At 40.1% G+C, this 20,150-nt stretch overlaps 1 protein-coding gene across 1 annotated transcript in view; it reads left to right on the forward strand.

The window, feature by feature from the left end:
• Snd1 (staphylococcal nuclease and tudor domain containing 1) overlaps positions 1-20,150 on the forward strand; it is a 404,539-nt gene that overhangs the window by 170,458 nt on the left and 213,931 nt on the right. Inside the window, exon 12 of the mRNA XM_021164222.2 lies at positions 9,393-9,493. Coding sequence (XP_021019881.1) covers positions 9,393-9,493 — 101 coding nt within the window. The remainder of the gene's footprint in view (positions 1-9,392; positions 9,494-20,150) is intronic.

Consider the following 20,150-nt stretch of genomic DNA (forward strand, 5'->3'; position numbering starts at 1 on the left):
GCCTAGGCTTTTCAAGTTGTCTTCATAGTGAGTAGGACACATTACAAGTCTTCATAGGCTAGCTTTGTTAGCAGATGTAACATGTTTTACTTCTGCACATGCCTTAGTCGCCATCATCGTTGTCATCCTTCACCTCCTCCAGTAGTTCTTATAAGCTATTAAGCACATCTGCTTTCTTTATATTCCTTCTAGTCATCTTCTCTCAGTTTTAGTACTGATGCCTGGGTGACATTGTATGCATTCTCCACAAAGGCAAAGGCATAACTATCTCATGTTCTTGTGCTGCTTATGTGGCTGGAACTCCTCCAGGGAGACTTCTAGACATTGTGATTTAATTTCCCCTGACTGCTGGTGACCTTGGGAATTTTAGAAACATAACTTTGATTGGCACTGTATAGAAGAGAAAAAAGACCCACCCCAAGTTCTGTCCCTGGGGAAAGCAATGAGAAGCTATAGTTGTGATAAGGAATAAGCTGGAACATGCAAGGGGATACAGGGGACAGTTTGGGGCCTTTCAGTCTTTAGAGACAAGCAGTTTGGTATTAAAAGTTATGGGTTGGAGTTTTGACAGTGACATAATAATGAGATAATAGAATGGTAGGACAAACACCAATTACACTCCTTAATTATATTTGTAGGATTATAAAGACTTAAAGAAACAGAAGTTTGGGGCTAGAGAGATGGCTCAGCAGTTAAGAACACTGGCTGCTCTTCCAGAGGATGACCTGTGTTCATTCCCCAGCACCCACATGGTAGCTCACAACTGTCTATAACCCATGATCTAGGGAATCTGACACCTCATACAAACTTGCATTAGTGCAGGCAAAACACCAGGGCACATAAAATAAAAATAAATCCTTTAAAAGGAAAGAGTCAAGTTTAGTGAATGTTCTGGAGTCTGTAAGGATATTTTGAATGAATGGTGATATATTTTTCTAAAATCGTCAAATTTAATTAAAATAATTTTAATTTTCAAAGCCCTGTTTCCCTATTGTCTTTATGCATCTTTGTTTGCTTGCGTGGTTAGTGGTACAGTATATCTTTAGGTCATTTTAATTTCAATTTGTTGTCAGCTAGCTATCACTGCTTCAGAAATCTGCTGATTTCAAATGACCCCTCACATAAAAAGTGTTACTGTGTATTTTTGAATCACGAGTTTGTTTATGCTTCTAATTAAATGTTTATCAAGCTGAACATTTATCAGCCAGCAATGATGTCCACTTAGATGAATCCTTAGTGTCAGGTAGGGACTCTTGGCATCTCCTGTGTCTCTGTGTATGCTATATGTTACCTTTCCCCTCAAAGTAGAGAAAGGCATCTATCTGCCCATGTAAGTTGGGATATATATGTGCTTGGGGTGGATAAGGGATGTTGAAGACTTGTTTGTTAGAAAAACATCAAGAAAGGTATTTGCCTCTGGGACTTTAAAGGTTTGTAAGTACTATAGGTTACCAATCCATTGATGAAAATGAGATGGGCTTAAAAATAGATCTGTGTGCAGGAGGTGGGAGGGTGATTGTAGCTGGAGCACAGCATAAGCACAGGAGAATAAACAGCCAGCCTCAGAATCTAATTACAGTGATGTGCAAGGGGGTGTTCCAGAGTACAGTAGGCTGCATTGCACTGGTAGCCCAGGAGACTGGGTTATGTCTTTCAATCTCTTCAAGTGTAGATGAAGCAATATAATGTATAAGTTTTTGTGAATGCCTGTTATAAAGGCTATTTCAACTTAAGAGACATAAATATACAAAAATGACTGAATGAAATAAAATAAGTTTCTGCTTTAATAATTAAAACTTTAAAAAAGACAAATAGGTCACAATATCTAAAGATAGCTCATTTTAAAATAATAATATCTGCAATCAACATATATCTTAACTTAAACAGCATTTTTTGTAAACATGATTTAACAAGACTGGTTTCCACCTATCTTAGAATAAATTTTGGACCTTAAGGTAAAGAAGACTAGAGTTGTGTTGGCTAATAGTGAGTTAATTGTAAAAGTCCAGCTGTGGAATTAGAAAACATCATTGAAAATTACTTTCATGAACTACCAAACTGGAGCGGGGCATAGAACAAAGCACTCGCTTGACAGGCTGAAGCCCTGGATTTGATTCCGAGTTCCACCAAAATCACAGCCAGAAACAGGAAAACAAACAAACAGAAACAACAAAATGGTTGGACAGGGATATATTTTATATTTAGAAGACTAGAAGACAGCCCTTATACAAATGTATTCAAATACCAGAAATAGATTTTAGAGTTACAGAAGTATGTGACATTTCTGTAGTCTAGTCAGATTTTTTAAAATGAAAACAAGGAATAAACATTTTATGTTTTTTATACTATAACCTTTCATACTTATTTTCAGAGTTTTCCCAAGGACTCATAAAATCAGAAGATATTAAAAGTTCACAGGGGAAAATAAAGGGAGGAAATTAGATCCAAAAAGTAGGATCACCTAACAGTGGAAGAAGATCTTGACTGGGCCCTGGAGAGAGAGGGCTCAGAGGTTAAGAGCTCTTGCAAACTTGTCATGTCTCACATGACAGCTCACAACTGCCTCTAACTCCAGTTCGAGGGCGTCTGATGCCCTCCTCTTGCCTCAGTAAAACTCCTGCATGCACATGGTACATATAAACTCACACAACAAACTCAGGTCAAATGAGTCTTTGTGTGCTACAAAAGGCTAGGAATATAGTACCAAGGGACTAATGGAGACGTGCTCTATATACAACACATACAAATATTAAAGTCTTTATACAAAAAAAAAATCTCTTTTAGCTGTATGTTAGTATGGTGGTAGTTTGTAGATTTTGAGTAAACTAAGTAAGATTACTACTGTTCCTACTGGGGCGATGTGCGCATGCCCATGTGGCTCTCGGGGTTTACTTGTTTCTTTCACATATTGACAGGAAGCAGGTAAGTTTGTCTTGTGAAGTTATGAGGCTCCATAAGTGACTATATGTGAAAGGCTCATTTTGCTAGGTGGTCAGCAGAGATGATGCCTGGAAACGGGATCAGGAGGCCTCATCAATAACAATTTGTTCTGAGCTTATTCCATTCCTAGATGAGTGGATGACTGACCTGTTTCAAATTGTTTTTTTTTTTTATTATTATTAACTATGACTGTATTCAGAATGATCACATAAGGTTGTTTTGTTTTTGTTTTTGTTTTTTTTTAGCAAGAAAGGATTAAGGATGCATAATTAATATAAATAGTGATGACTATTATGTATGGAAGACCCTACTAAATCCAAAGCAGATGTACTCATGGTCTTTCATATTTATTGTCTTCCTCGTTTAAAAATTCAAGAAGCACCTGTACAGATTTTTTCCAGTTAACCTACTAACTGAGATGGTTCACAGATTCTGCTTCAATTATCTTCAGTAAATAAAATATCCAATAACTAGTACCTGTGAAATTAATCCTTAAAACGTTTAAATAAATACTAAAGAGTGTGTCATTCTTTAAAATAAGCTCCACTTATCTCAAAGTTGGGATGAATATGTATGAGGTACACATTCTTGTTTGCCGGGACTCCTTAAGGAGAAACGTGTGTTTAATTGAGTCTGCCTGTCTAATGATTTCAGAAGTCTAATGACTTAAGTCAACATGTGTCTTATTTATGCATATATGTATGTATAGGTGTGTTTGTTTATTTCCTGCATAGTTATTTAACACTTACTCTGTGCCAGGCTCTGTTCTGAGAAAATCAGTACCTGTTTATTTAAAAATAAGCTGCTTGGAACTTTCTCTTGAGTCCTGCCCTGTTCTATTCCCTTATGCATACTAATGCTTTTCTTCCAAGCAGAGAAAGGCGGACACAGAGACACTGAGTGACTGACTCTTCTAAGTTCACACAGCTGCTCTGGGAGGTTGGGAGCCCTGGGTGCGCCCTGGCTTTGCAAGCTCTCCAGTTTACTCACCTTTGTGTCTAGTCAGAGGGTCTTGGGCTTAGGCCCAGATGATGCCATCCTCTATGTGTCTGTAACTTCTGCCATGAGAACAAGCACATAGCAGAGCTTATTTCTAAAGGCAGGGCATTGCAGCTTCCTGTGAATTTATGATTCACTGTGTGGACTAATAGGTGGGATTATGTGGTAATTATACAAAATAGCTTCACATAACAGCTCTATTTATATTAAAAGTAAGGCTACAGTGTGACCTGGAAATGTTATGGGTATGCAGTTGTTCTCCTTTCCTCATCTTTAATACTTGGGTATGTTACATTTTCTCATTTAATTAGCATCTATCTAGTTCTTTGGCAATTTGATGTTTTCTAGTCACTACTTATGTGACGAATGTCCATAGATGCTCAGAGTCTAAGTGTGGGCAAAGTGATTTTATTACAGTAACTGCTTTCAGGCTTTACAAGAAACAGAAATGTAAACTGAGTTCCTCTAAGGTTTCCTGAAATTGCTCTCAAAGAAGGTTTTGTAATGTCGTGTCCAAAGATTGGTTAGATTGCTTTCTATTCTTTCATAGCTTCAAGAAACAAATTTTATGAGAAATACTATAATGTATAATTTTCTTTGTTTGTCTCTCATGGTAGTTACTTTTTTTGTAAAACTTTGGAGTTTCTTCACAATTTTAAAATACTTTTCCTCCCTCAGGCTTCCATCACCCACAGTTGAAATCATTCTTCTTGTTATATAAAACAGCAGATTCGCCAAGTTTTCAGATTGTCCTTAAAACGCCCAACCTTCTCATTTCAAAGATGTCCTCCGCAGTGTTATGCCTGAACATATTCCTGTTTGCATACATTCACGCAACAAATACCTACTGTATGGTTCAGCTGCAGGTACGCTGCCCATTCAAAAGACATGTTCATCCGTCCCCTGGTGCTTTCTCTCTTCCTGTTGCAGTTAATTAGTACAAGGGAGGTATACATTACAAAGATTTAAGAACTTAGCATATAACACACCATTTTTGGCTAGGTTATTTTACAGTTTTAGAGCTAAATGGTACTGTAAAATCATAATCTAGTGTTCTTAGTTTCCATATAAAGATGTTCCACACATGTAAACCCAATATCTATGGACCATCTGCAATTGTTTTTCTTTCCACCTTGTCTTTAGAGAATAGATCATTTACATTTTATCATTTCATTATCAGCAGCACCTTAAACAGAAGGGACCACCTTTGTATTAATCAGTTTCTTCTCTTTTACTTGGGCCATTTCATAAGAACTTACCACAAATACAAAATTTAGGTCACCATTTATTCAGACAGACATTTCTAACATTTCCTGTCATTTTAATTGAACCTGGTTAAACTTCAGCTTTTCAGAGTGATTGGCAGGTCAGTGATGAATATCTGGAGATGAAAAACTCCAAGGCAGGGGAACAGATCTGAGAATCCACAGGAGAGGGGCATAAATGCTAATTACACATTGACTTTAATTCCTGGCTTGCCATAGTAGCCTGCAGGTGTGTATCTTGGCTGTGGGCTATTCTCAGAGCCTCATTTGTATCTGAGATTTTCTTTAATAATGTTGCCGCCACGAAGAGCTCTTTAATCTCTGACTCATTTGCAATTCTCTTTCTCTTGATATAGGAAATAATTAATTGAAAGATGAATGTAGTTGTTATTTCTTCTGGTTATTGCAGATTAAAGTGTGTGGGTGGGAGATGTGTTCCCTGGGCGCAGCTCCTCTGGCTGGCCTCCTGACCTGGAAGCACGAGCGTTCACTCTGGTTTCTTGTCATTATTACCCCACTGCAACCACAGCCCCTGTGGAACTAGAGAGAGTATTCCACAGACGATTTCTCGGTTTGTAGCTGCTTTCCCATCTCCTGCCCCACTCCCTGTCTGAGGAACAAGCTTGGCATTGGCAGTACAAGGTAAATGAGATTCACATAGTTTATTTTTAATCAGTGGTGATTTTTTTCCCCCTACTGCTTTAATTTGTTGGATGGGGCTTGAACTTGTTGGATGGGTTATTCAAAATTCAGGGATATGTCTACTTTGTCATTTCCATGTATTAAAAAAATTCTTTTTATTCTTTGAAATATTCACACAGTGTATTCAGATCATATTCTCATCTCCCTGTTCCTCCTAGAGCCTGTGCTTCACCTTCTCTTTTCCTCTTAAATTTCATAAGCCCATGAACTCATTTTTGCAGCCCAGATGTTAATGGATATGGAGCATCCACTGGAATAGGAGTAACTTACCAGAAACCACACCATTTAGGGAAATGAACTGCCCCTTCCCTAGAAATCATCAGTTGAGGTGGGTCTAATGGACCCCTCCCTTTCTGTTCCATGCTAGAATTTAGACGATGTTGAGTTTGTGCATGTCTTGAGTAGGCCATCAGGGCTGCTAAGAGTTGATGAGTGCAACCACCCTTGCACGTTGAAAAGACAGTTTACTTAACTCCTCCATGGCCCTGGCTCTTAAACTCTGCCTGCTCCCTCTTCTGTGACGGTCCCTGATTCTTGGGCAAAGGCTATGATAAAGACTTCCCATTTGTGGCTGAGTACCTCACAGTCATTTGCTAATGTAATTTATATAATTTGGCCAATTCTGTGTTGCTTCTTTAAGTGCTCTCCGTTCACAAAGAAACTTCTTTGATGAGATTTGAGAGCTTCACCCTGAGATAACTTTTCTTCCATGATATGGCCAACTTTGGTATTTAGCTGACATGTTGACCCCCTATATGTTTTTTTGCCATGGCTTTCTATACTCTTATTATTTTCTTAGCCTCTCATTTTAACAGATTGCTGGAGGCCTTTTCTGGAGAGTTCCAGGTAACTAAGTACTATAGTACTTCTCCCTAGTAACTCAGTCCCCCGTCCTCTCTATGTGCAGCCCTCCCATGCCTTGTCCTGACTCTGTCCTATATCAACTGAGATCAGCTACATGCCTGGAAACTTAAAACCCCTGAAGTATTTGTTGGCTAACCCTCCTGTCTGTCCATATTCCTTGTATTTACATAAGTTGAATGCAGACACCTGATTTTAGGGGCTTCTCTTATTACTAAAGATTTACCTACTCTCAGCCCTTCTGGGCCTGCTCGCTGATATGGCTCCTGTTTTTTGATTTGGCAGATTCCCAAATTTAAAAGTATGATCAGATTTGTAATTTGACAGTTGAAATTTTAAGACGCCTCTCTCTTTGTATTTTTTGAACATTGTGTGTGTGTGTGTGTGTGTGTGTGTGTGTAGGTAGAGGTCATCGTCATATGTCTTCCTCAGTTCTCCTTATTTTTGAAGCGGTTCTCTCTTTGAACCTAGAGCTCACCAGTTTGTGTAGACTGACTGGCCTGCAAGCCCCGGGGAACCTCTTGTCTCTACCTCCCAGTGCTGAGTTTACATGCATGTGCTGTTGGCCTCTTTTTCTTTTAGATGGGGCCAGAGGCAGAACTCATATCTTTATATGTTTGTGGGAAGCACTTCATTTCCTGAGCCCTTATTTGTTTTGTTTTTTTTAAACATTTGTTAAGGACAAAGTGAAAGTACTGGAATGGTGCTGACCAGAAATGTGGCCACACTTCCTGCCGGTACAGTATGCTGTCTTTAGGCTGGTGCTAAGAACTGATAATGTGCTTAGAAAAGGCATTCTGGACTCGGAAATGGCTTCATGTGCTTGAGTCAGGCTTTGTCTTTAGTGTAATTGATAAAGCTTGGCCCAAACCAAGCCTACACATATGACCTGTAATCTTTCCTAATCCCTTGTAATTGGTTTTGACACATAAATATGCATATATTAAACCATCTCATAAAGAAATAGTATTTTTCAGTATTCCCACACTTATTTATTGTACAGTATTCTCATTTAATGCCTTCAGCTTCCTGTTCGTACGCATGTCCTTTGAAAACTGAGAGATTCTCCTGCTCTCTTCTGTCCTGGCATGCCCTGAATTCCCCCTCAAACGTTCCTGACTCCATCTGGGTTGCTATTAGACCTAGTTAGCTGTGTCACTTTGATTTATACACTGTGAAATCAGATCCAAGCATCCTTGTGATTGCCATCTTGTTCTTCTTGATAGTTCTTCACTTGGCCCAGAAGAAGTTAGGGCAGACTAAAATCGCATGCAGTCTCTCTGAGGAGACAAGTCATATTTTTGGACACAGGTATTTTGATGCAGAAATGGTCTAAGAAGTATTTTGCCATATCATCTGGTGGTCTCTAAAGATTTCTACCACCCTTGTCAATCAAGTGGAATTTCCTTAGAGCGTTTCTTGTTCAAGCAATTGACTCCTTTGAGTTATCAGTGTTTTTCTTGCTTTCTGTTTTGAGGGGGTGGGCAGTTGTTAAAACAGAATTTCTCCTTATAGCTCTGGCTGGCATCGAACAAGAAAGATCCACCTGCCTCAGCCTCCTGAGCACTGAGATGAAATGTGTGAACCCCCATTGCCCAGCTTAATTTCCACTTGAATATGAACTATTCTTTGACAGTGGTTTCAGGTTTATACCAAAATTGAACAGAATATATTGGCTTTCTATGCATTCTGTGCCCCAGCCTCTGCCTATGTGCAAACAGGAGGGATATTTCCTAAAATTGACCTATGTTAGACACAGTTGGGATCCTGCAGTAGGAGGCTTTTGCAGATGGCATTTGTGGGTTTTCTGTGTCTTGTCTATGGCATGGCACATCATTTCTGTGCCAAATAATGTCCATCAGGATTTGCCTGTTTCTATTTATCTCCACATGTTTAGTTATCACGGTTGCCTAATTATTGTCAGCTATGAACAAAGCTGCTGTTAACTTCCATGTATAGATTTCTTGTGGAAAAGTTTTCAACTCTCAAGTAAATTTCAAGGACTCATATTTCGCTTAAAATCTATGCTTAGTTGTTTAAGGAACTACTGAATTTTGTTCCAACATTTGATACCGTTGTGTTTTACATTTCCAGCAGGTGGAATAAGAATTCTTCTGTTCCATCCTCTTTTAAAGCCATTGGGATGCCTGATCTAGAGTTTGTCTGTACTATTAAGCATATAGTCTTATGTGGGGGGGAACAATTTTGCAATGCTGCAGATTGAATATAAATATCTTGTACATGGTAGCCAAGTATTTTATTAGTAAGTCCAGTCCTCAGCTCATATTTCATTGCTTAAAATTGCAATTACCTAGTGACATTTTGAGTGGACCCTCAATGCCAATGTTTTCTCATCAACTATATGTTGTCTTTGAGTTCTAGTCCTGTGGCATTTCTTAATCAAATGGTCCTTTTGAGCTTCAAGCGCTTTTTCTGTATCCTGGGTGCTGTTCTTTATCCAATGTCTTTTGGAGATCCTTCTGCTATGTATTAGTTTGCTTTTTGTTGTTGCTGTTTTTAATCCTAGATCCTTAAAGCCCACCTGAGTTGAATGTACATGTGCCATGGCTGCTAGTGAGCTGTGATAGACTCCCAAACCTAACTCCCTTAATTCTCTCTTTCCAGGTCAATGTGACTGTGGACTACATTAGACCAGCCAGCCCAGCCACAGAAACGGTGCCTGCCTTTTCAGAGCGTACCTGTGCCACTGTCACCATTGGAGGAATGTGAGTGTTCCACCTGGCAGAGTCTTGGCTTTGGTTTTAAATAGCTGAATCCTCTGCTCAGTCAGCCTCCCCTGCCCCCCATGCTTGCTTTCTCTTGCCCTTAACCCAGTGGACTATAATTATGTGCCTGTGTAGCACTGTATTTGTAAAGCACTTTATAATCACTCATTAGTTAATCATATACTTCCATTATTGTTATTATTAAGATTTATTGGGCTCTGTGTGCTTGGCCCTATGAAGTACATTATTACTATTGATAATGCTATTCATTGAGTATCAAGCTGTTCCTAGGTACTATCCAAAACTAGTTAGAGCTTCTTCATGCTGTTTTAGAAAGGTGAGTTTTACATACTTCCTCCCATTTATAAATTGGGGAAGAAAAAAGAGAGAGAGGTTAGCCGGTCTTTTCTTTGTATAGAGATAGCATAGTGGCTGTGCCCCAGCTATATTCTAAGGTCTCTGGGTAGCCTGGCTGATGAGCAGAATCTTTCAAGGGAGGTGTCTGACAGAGGAAGGAGGAAGCCTGCTGGGCCATGCTTTCTCAATAAATATTAAAACAATCAGTCAGTCCCCAGTAGCAACTCTTACTTTGCATAAAATATATCAGCATGGTCATTGTTTCTGTCCTTAACATTCTTAAGTGCTGTTTGTTACCAAACTGGTATTTTTCTCTTCCATTAAGGGAAGGCAAAGAATGGGGCTTTCAGCAGAGCAGCAATGAAGCAATGTCTTACTTATTGAGTGTGCAGTGAAGCTGGGTAGGGAACTGCGCACAATCCGGTGGTTCACCATGTAGCTTCCTCCTGTCAGGCAGGAGCCTCTTTCCCCTCCCTGCTGCCTTTGCATTTGGAAAGGACTGTTTTTAGGCAGCTCTCAGTTTTAATGTTGCTAATGTTCACACAGCGATCGATCGTAGGCTTCATTTCTGGGGGGACAATCTCAGTGTAGGCAATTGATGTCACTACCTTCACACCAGCACAGCCTTTATAAGGAGCCAGCTTCTCACAGACCAGATAGTATCTAGTAATGTGGAAAACTGGGTGATATTTTACTCATCATTCTGTCCAAATATCTTACAATAGTTATTGCCAGTTCATCAGCAATTCTTCAAAGTGAGTGAGTGGCTCTGCACTTGTAAATGCTGGTGGTTAGTATTCCCCTATACTAAATTGTGACTGGAAGAAGCAGGACTTGCCTCTGTAGATTGCTGCTCCTGCTTCCTAATTACTGGGGGAACTGTTTTACGTCTATACAAACATAATCTTTATATTTGGCAGATGGTCTCCACTATTGTTTAACACTTCATCAGAGTGGATTATCTCACATACCACCAAAGTAGATTTAAAAATAACTTTACATTCCCGAAAATCAGATACTAGGGGACTGGCTTTTGGGGATTCTTAAATTTTTAGGATAATCCACGTCCACCAACTCTAAAATGTTTCCACATTGGGACAGTTGTGGCTATGCCTGTGACTCAGACCTCCAGGTTCAAGTTTGATTTATCACTCCCTCAAACTGGGCAGGTCTTATTTAGTCCACCAGAAGTGGACTGGCTAGGTGGAAAGAGAGGGGGGCACTTCCCCAGTATTTCTGTAATGGTTGTGCTGTTTTACACCCCACCAACAGTGCTAGAGAGTGCTCTTCCCCTGGCGCTTGGAGCCTTTGTGGAATGTTAGTATTCTGATCATGACCCTTCTGATTGGGTGGAGACAATACCTCATTGTCCCTTTGGCTTACATGTTTTGTCTGGTCACTAGTAATGGTGATTGGTCACTAGTAATGGTGATTATGTTTTAATATGGTCACTTGTATGCCTTCTTTTGAGAAATATTTATTTCAGTTATTTGCCTGTTTTGGTTCAATCACCTGCTTTTTGACCATTCAATTCTTTGAGTCTCTTATATATCCTGTACTTGGTGTATCCAGAAGGCAGAGACTTGATACAGTCTTGACATTAGAAATTACCAATATCTGCCGGGCACTGGTGGCGCACGCCTTTAATCCCAGCACTCGGGAGACTGAGGCAGGCAGATTTCTGAGTCCGAGGCCAGCCTAGTCTACAAAGTGAGTTCCAGGACAGCCAGGACTATACAGAGAAACCCTGTCTCGAAAAAACAAAAACAAAACAAAACAAAACAAAAAAACCCACAAAAACAAGAAATTACCAATATCTTTGAAGCTAGCATTCCCTAGCATTACCTGTTGTCACTCTAGCATTGGGGAATTTTGTCTCGTCTACTCTAGTCAAAGCTCAAGTAGCCATCGGATGGTAGTACAAGAAATTTGTTGAATTATTTGTTAACTGTAATTCAGTGAAGGTCTCTTTATGAAGCAGATGTAGGTGTGTTTGAATGTTTCATTCCTGATGGTACAGTTTGGTTGGGTGGGTGGGTGGTGTTTGGGAGGACACATGTAGAGATCAAAGGACAACTTCAGGAGTCTGTTCTCCTTCATCTTGGATTTTGGAGATCAAATCTAGGTCTTCAGGCTTGCCAAGGAAAGGGTTTTAGGCTAAACCATCTCTCTGCCCACTTTGGGTTTGTTTCTATGTACCCAGAAATAGGATCTAAAAGTTTCCCTCCTTTCCTTGTTCTAGAAGCTTGGTGATAAAGGTAGGTTTTTCCCTAGCAGGTGAACCTCCAGGCTTGCTTTCTGCATCCCACAGGAAGGGCTTGGTTTGTTCTTCATCTTAGTTTGTATTTACTTTTCTCCTTTTACCCCTGAATTTTCTTTAAATAGACCTAAAATAATATTGTAGAAAATTGAGTCATTAATAAAATCCAAGCATTTAGCTTATATTCAGAAATAATCTGTATTAAGAATCCTTTATCTGGTTTAATGCTTAGTTATTTTAAACCACTGTGTAGAGAGGAGGATTTTGCCGAAGCGAAGATTTTCTTGTATGTTGGTGGTAGGGCCTGCATCTGCCACAGTGTTCGTGGGGAGGTCAGAAGATACCTTGAAGGACTTCCCTCTTTTTGCCATGTAGGTTCCAGGGATCAAACTTAGGGTGTCAGACTTTAGTGGCTCCTGGACCCATTGAGCCATCTGCATGGCTCATATTTTCAGATCTCTAGTACATGAGAGACACAGGTCCCTTGGTGCCCCAGTGAACAGCATATCTGAAATGAGGGTTCAAAAATACTAGCCAGGTGTGGTGGCGCACACCTTTAGTCCCAGCACTCGGGAGGCAGAGGCAGGCGGATTTCTGAGTTCGAGGCCAGCGTGGTCTACAAAGTGAGTTCCAGGACAGCCAGGGCTACACAGAGAAACCCTGTCTCAAAAACAAAAACAAAAACAAAAAAACAACTAATAGCTGAACCTTATACCTCTGAACTCTTTTTTGTCTTTTTTCTCTTTAGTTGTGTGCCTCACTTATTTTCAGCCATTTGAAAGCTGTTCCTCTCTATTTAGCTTTTAAGGCATGTGAGATTTTCATAAACATTCCCTGTATGCTTATATTTCACTGTTTAACATGACATTTAAAGAAACACATAATTAAAACACAAGCAGTAAACTCGTGACTTAGGGACAAAGCAAATGACTGAAAAAATTCAGTGAGGTGTTCAGGTTTGTGTGTGTGGCCCTCTATTCTTCTCTCAAGCACCTTCCCTGTATTTGCTATGGTCACAGGTTATGTGGGTAAGTTAAGGGAAGGGTTAAATTGTGTGGTGAGCATTTCTTTTTGGAAGGCAGGCTTTGCCCTGTCTTGTCAGTGTGTGCTGTGTCCTGAAGAAGAGAGCCATCTAAATGACTCTGCAGACTTACATGCCTCCATGAGGCCTGCCCCACACCTCATGGCTCTCACATTGTTCAGACTCCTGACTGGAGGAACTCCTTTGAAGTTGATGATTCCAGGGGAACAAGAAAAAAGAGGCAGATGAGATGGTGTCTTGCAAAGGGCTACTTCAAAGGGGACTTTCAGAGGTACCGCACATGCAAAATGTGTGCTCTGTCTGTATTCTCAGTAGGGCTCAGTGGAACCCTTATGGTTTCCCTCTTGATCTTTCTATGGGAGGGAGGTGCCTCTAAGGCCCCCGTAGGCCCTTGCTGGTGTCAACCGGGCTTCAGCTCCTCATGTGCCCCTCGAGGGAATCAATGCAAACAGGGTTCATCATTCCCCTAATAGATTAAATTTTGATTAACTTCACTGTGGAGTTGGCAAGAACTGTTATCTGTTAATCAAAACAGTTTAAATAAAAAATAAAAAGAGCAAACCTGAGTCCTTTCTCACTCTCTGACTCCCGGGTTGGGAATTAGCTGATCTTTTTAGGCCTAGTTTGTGATGTGAAGCTGTCAAGATGGCGCTGCCTGTTAATTACTTTTTATTGTATCTTAGACACTTAAATAACTCTTCTTGTGATTTAGTCTTCTCTGTAATTAGCTGCAGTGATTAAAATCTCATTCTTTCCTTCTTGCCAGTGCTTTCTTGAAAAGTGCGATTTTTCGGGGGTGACCTTTCCCTGTGCTGGACTTCCCAATTACTTTGAGCTCCAATTTGGCAAATCCATAAAACCTATTAACTCATAACTCATTTTCTACATATCATATATTCAAAGAAAAGTATTATAAGACTATTTGTTCGTGATTATATTAAAAGACACCTAAAATTATAGCAAGGGTTTAGCTTCATACAAACACACATTGTCTCGCACCATCTCCCCAACTTCATCCCTGCAAATCGGTCATATATCAAGATACATTTGTCAGCCAAGCCATTTCCCCACTGTTTCTCAGTACATGGCATATTTTAAACTGGTGGGAAATGTTGGAGGTAAGAAATGGTTCACTGGTAGAATTTGAAAAACAAACAATGGGAAGATGCTGCTTCATCCCTTACAAGCTTGCGTTATGAGAGAGATGGTTTGTCAAACAGTTTTGCTCTATGTTTCTGTGTGTCTCTGCATCCCTGCCTCACCCTTCGTGGCCCCTTCATTGCCTCTACCTCTCATCTTGATACCAGTGTTGAGTGTAGGGACTTGGCATTGTAGGATCTGTCCACAATATGTGTGTTTAGGGCTTCTGGATGACCTCTTTGCTCTGAGTACTATCTAGCAGACCTGTCTTTGTGAATTCCCTTCTGTCTTTGTGGATTCTTCACAGATAGAGCTTGCTTCACCCTCCTATAGTCACATGAGCCAGACTTCTGAACTCGCAAGGAAAAGACTGACTTTTTGATTTTTCAGGAACACTTTTGTTCCAGCTGTTCCACTGAAGCATTGGGTTAAGTCTTTTCTTACTCTGCTAGAGTAAGCCTTTTTTAATCCTAGTTGATTCTCCCCACTCCTACAACCCCCTCCCCCATCACAATAAGAATATCATACAGTCTCCAGAGGTCTGTAGCTTTGAAGCCTTCCTTGTGAGCCAATCTCCCCCTCAGTTCTAAATCCTAAATTACAGCAGTACCATTTCTCTTTCAACCTACACATGGAAAGAAAGTAGCCTCTTGTGAAGGTGTCTTTTCTGACTGAGCCCCAACTTTACCTGAATTTAAAAGAGATGCTTAGAGTATTTTCTGGGAGGTGTGGACTCCTTGATTAGTGGGTTTTTGTCTCTGTCAGTAAGTGGCTCACAATACTTGGGAAAACAGTTGACTCTCTTCTCTGATAACTCAAGGATAGCAATCATTTGAAGAGACTTGTCCCACAAGGACATGACAGTTGAACAGATTCAAGACCGGAGTCTGGAAGATAGTGCTGAGTTTCAGACAAATCTGTCTCTTTTGCTCAAATATTTTGTGACTGTCTTTGAACAGCTCATGCTGCCAAGTCTTACTTCTTTAAAGCCCCTGGTTTCAGGTTACTTGGTAGCCATTACTGCTTTATGGAACTTCAGTGTAGCATTTTATAATGGCACCCGTCTGTGGATGTAGAAATTATGTGAGAGCTTTCTCTTTCCCTGTTCTTCTTCTCACAGTAGCAATTGAGTAGACTGCCTGGCTGTGGAGGAGTTGCACACTTCCTGAGTTGATTTTAAAACTCTCCTTTTCTTTTTCCCAGAGCAGACCATGCAGAGCCTGAGAGACAATGAGTCTTTGTCTCAGACCAGTAAGATAATCCTCAGGGAAGACTGTCTCGGAATATTGATAGATGCTGGTCCAACAAGGGAGGACTTAAGGCTTAAGAACCATGAGACTTAGGTGTTATTCTTTAATTTTATGTGTATTGGTATTTTGCCTGCATGCATGTCTAGGCACCACTCTTTAGCTTGGTGCCCATGGAATCCAAAAGAGGGTGTCAGATCCCCCTAGATGTAGTATACAGATGGTTATGAGCCAGTGCACCATCTAGCTGCCAGGAATTGACCCCAGATCTTACGGAAAACCAGCTTTAACCACTGAGTCTTCCTTTTAACCCCTTAATTATTTTCATTTTTAAGTATGTGACTATATTAGGGGTGGCACGGAATATGCACACTTGGGAGTGTAGGTGTTTATGGCGTTTAAAAGGCTGTTGGATCCCTTAGAGGTAGATTTAACAGGAGCTACCAGATGTGTTTGTCAGGAACCTAGCTCAGGTCCTTAGTAAGATCAGTACAAGCTTGTAACTGCTAAGCAATCTCTCTAGTTGCCCTTCTCTCTCCCCTCCCCTCTTCTATTTGTTCTTTCTCTAGAAAAGAGAAAAAACAGTCCTCCATAGCCCAGGCTGACTTCAAACTTAATGTGTAGTGCAGGATGTAATCTTTTTATTTTATTTTTTATTAGCTATTTTCTTCATTTATGTTTCAAATGCTATCCCAAAAGTCCCCTATACCCTCCCCCCACCCTGCTTTCCTACCCACTCACTCCCAGTTCTTGGCCCTGGTATTCCCCTGTACTGGGGCATATAAAGTTTGCAAGACCTAGGGGCCTCTCTTCCCAATGATGGCCAACTAGGCCATCTTCTGCTACATATGCAGCTAGAGACACTCATTCCGGGGGTACTGGATAGTTCATATTGTTGTTCCACCTACGGGGTTGCAGACCCCTTCAGCTCCTTGGGTGCTTTCTCCAGCTCCTCCCTTGGGGCCCTGTGTTTATAGGATGTATCCTTAACTCTTCTTCCGGAGCCTAAGTATAGGGCTTCAGACATACTCCACCTGCTCTCCTCCTGTTATTATCCAGCTTTACAATGCTTATAAGGAGTTTTTCTTCAAGAAACAGAGATGTTATTTATTCGAAGCATAAAAATGTTAATTTTTATCCAGTTTTGCCAGGCTTTTATAGAAACCTCATTTTACCATTTGGTAACAGGGTGAATAATTATAGGAGAACTAATTCTTATGAGTATTAGATAAGTCAGGAACTTACTGAAACAGTCACGTGCCACTCAGTGACACCTGCCCAATCATGGTCTTCATTCATTCCTGGTGGAAAAGCTCTGGGAATGCATTCAGTTACCATTGTTCCTGCCAGGTTTCTCAGGAGCCTCCAGGGTAACCACTTTGATAGCGCCTAGGTGTTACCTTTCAGATAGTTCGGCTTATAATGTTCAGTTGACTTCTTTCTGATCACCATTAGACTAGTGTGGTCTCTATTCTAAATGTTGAGGGAAATGGCAAACTCAAACTCCTTTTCTCCATTTAAACACTTTTATTTTCTTCTGTGATTATGATATATAGCATTTATTGCATTTCTCTTTTGTTATCCTAATTGCTTTCTATAGTTTGTCCATAAACTTATCCTAAAAGTTTAACTCTGCCCCACAGTAGTTATAATATATAATTGCATTAGACATTAGGATTCTATTAGATCAGAAAGTAAGATAGTGACTAAGCCCATGGCAGAGAAGTCCCTGTGGCATAGCAGTGTGCGTTGGGCTCTCCCGACCCTCCCTTCTGTGCCTCATGTTCAGTTACTACTTATCTCCTGCTTTCCTCCGTGGTGTATCCTTTCCACTGGAAAAACGGTTTGTTTGTTTGGTTGGTTTTTTTTTTTTTTTCCATGTGTTGAGAAGCAAACTTTATGAATTCCTACATGTCTAGGACTATCTTCATATGGGATGAACTCTTAATTATTCTAACTTCAAAATAACTGAATTTTAAAAAGCTTCTGTGTTCTTTGACATCTTAGAATTTTTACAATATTCTTATTTAAGTTTGGTTTACTGAAATACTTTTAAGTCGTTACCAGGTATATTTTTCCCCTGCTACATACATACTGGTTTGTTTAAAAGAACATCCATCTTTAAAAGTTTACTTTCTGTTTTATTTGGTTTTGAGAGATGGCCTGCTATGTAACTAAGCTGGCCTTGAACTTGTCCACCTTCCTTAGACTCCTGAGTGCTAGAGATGCATGTGTTCACAGCAACACACTTGGATTTCAGGAGACGCTTAGAAACTCAGATCTTGGATTATTTTCTCCCTGTTTAACTCCTTCTGTAAACTGTATTTGACCTTCTGCTATGGCTTTCTCTAGAGACCTTCCTTTACATTTCCCTTCAGTATTCGAAGAGATGCCTCAACTACATCCTCGAGCATCCTTGTTTGCCCAGCCAATCATACTAGTTGACTTATGTTCACTTTTGTGCTTAATCATCCATCATATCTGTTTATTCATTTAGTTATCCATGGCTTAACTCTTCATGTACTTATAGAGTGCTTGTGTATTTATTGTGTGTACTGTATAATGCATCATAACTATATTGGTAAAACCAGAAATATTTCGAACCTCACAATATTTACACACTGTTCTATTGATGTAGCTCATTTTATTTTGGTTGATGTATTTTAGCACTTTAATTTCTATTTAAATGTACTATTATAGGCCCATCTTTCCAGTTCAGTTTATAAACACAGTTTTATTATCTCTGAGTACTACCTAAAAGAATGAACACCTGTTTCAGCTGTGACTGATTTGTTCCCTTTTGTTTATTTTGTTCCTTTTCTTTTCAAGTCCCCAAGTGTTCTGTGTTCTTTGACTTATACTTACAGAGGCAGGCAGATGCTTACTGGTTGAAGTCCGACGCTGTTCTCTGCATTGTTGCAGAGCTGCTCCCCAGACCATCTCAGATGCGAAAGGGAGAGGTGGGCAGGCTGTGTCAGAAGCTGCCTTCTGTACAAAGTGCTTTCCCAAACATCAGCCCCAGAGCAGGAAATTTCAGAGCCCAGTAAAATTGTCTTGGCAGACAGGGCAGAAACTGGCTCCATTGCGGTGTACCTCACTCTCCCATCCTTTTTGTTCAGGCCACAGAAGCCATCTGGTAGTTCCAAAGTTACATTTCCTACTAGCTGCATATACCACATGTTTCTTTGGGACAAACAGCCTGCTGATTGATAATTTGGAGTCTGGCTTTGTTATCAAGTTGGAAGTCACATTCTTTTATAGACTTTTCTCAAAGACTGAAAAGGAAGGCTACCTTTCTCGCCTTTTATGAGAGTTGTGGAGTAATGAAGACTTACAAGTTTGGAGCCCTAAATTGAGGAATTTATAGTTTCAACTTCTTTTCATACTAGGCCTAAGAACTTTAGTAGCGTCTAGTCTTCTGTTGTATGGGTGACCTCTGTAGCAAACTTTCAAGGAAGGCATAAAATCTGTGAAGGTGAATCCTTTATGTGAAAACAACGGACTAATGGGGAAGACTAACCCTGTGTCATTTTCTATAGTTTGATTAAAATGGTCTGTTTCCAAAACACCCAGCTCTCAAATCTCATGTAGAAGGAGCAGGAGACAAGAGAGCCTGCAGAACTCAAAGCACTCGCTGGTAGACATTCTGTGTTGGATGGCAGATTTACTGATGTGCTTTTGTAAGTCATAGTCTACAACACCCTTGGCCTTAAATGAAAAATCTTCAGCTCTTCCTCACGAGCCTTATTATTTTAGTGTTTTCTGCAAGCAACATTTGTTTTATGGATCACACATTCAACTATGGAATAGCAGACATGCCTATAATAACATATCTGCTTAAAAGGTATTTGTTGAGTTTTTACCAAGTAGACCAAACCTTCCTGTTCTTGATGAGTCTGTGGATTTCAGGGAGACCCAGGAGTGCTCCCTCTGTGCAGCTCTTCTGGATGGCATTTCTGATTGGTGGTTTACTGCTGTCTTCAGAGCCTCCTCAGTGTGGTCCTTTGTATTTGCAGTTTCCTGTTTTCTTGGTTTTTGTGCCATTTCTCCTCCAGTCCTTCCCCCTCTGCTTTTAGATCCTTTAGAATCTACGTGTGTTTCTTGCTGTGGTGTTGATATGCTTTCTACCTGTCCATTTTCTTTAGAGCTTTATTGTTTTTTTCTGGGTTGATCTTTGCTTTATTTTGTTGGGACCTTCTAAAGGACAAGTCATGGACAGTTTTCAGTCTAGCCATTCTGACCTCCACAAGCATTCCACTTTATCTCTCTGACTGCCTCAGTTGCTGGAATAAGAAGGAACTGTGGCGTGCTTATCACTAAGCACACTATCTGGATCTTTAACTGCTGTTCTTCAAACCTTTTCTCTTTGTAATGCCTGTGGTGAGCATAGTTAAAATGTGTTGGGATACAGGAATAGAGTTTTTACAGATTTTTCTATCTCCCACTTGTGATAGTGCTTAAGAGACTGGCTGCAGTGGTCTTTTAAAAAGTAATAGAAGGGGCAAAGTGTCCACACTTTGGTCTTTGTTCTTCTTGAGTTTCATGTGTTTTGCAAATTGTATCTTGTATCTTGGGTATTCCATGGAAGGAGTTACAGAGACAAAGTTTGGA

The sequence above is a fragment of the Mus caroli genome, chromosome 6 (genome assembly GCF_900094665.2).
Source record: "Mus caroli chromosome 6, CAROLI_EIJ_v1.1, whole genome shotgun sequence".
Classification (NCBI taxonomy): Eukaryota; Metazoa; Chordata; class Mammalia; order Rodentia; family Muridae; genus Mus; species Mus caroli.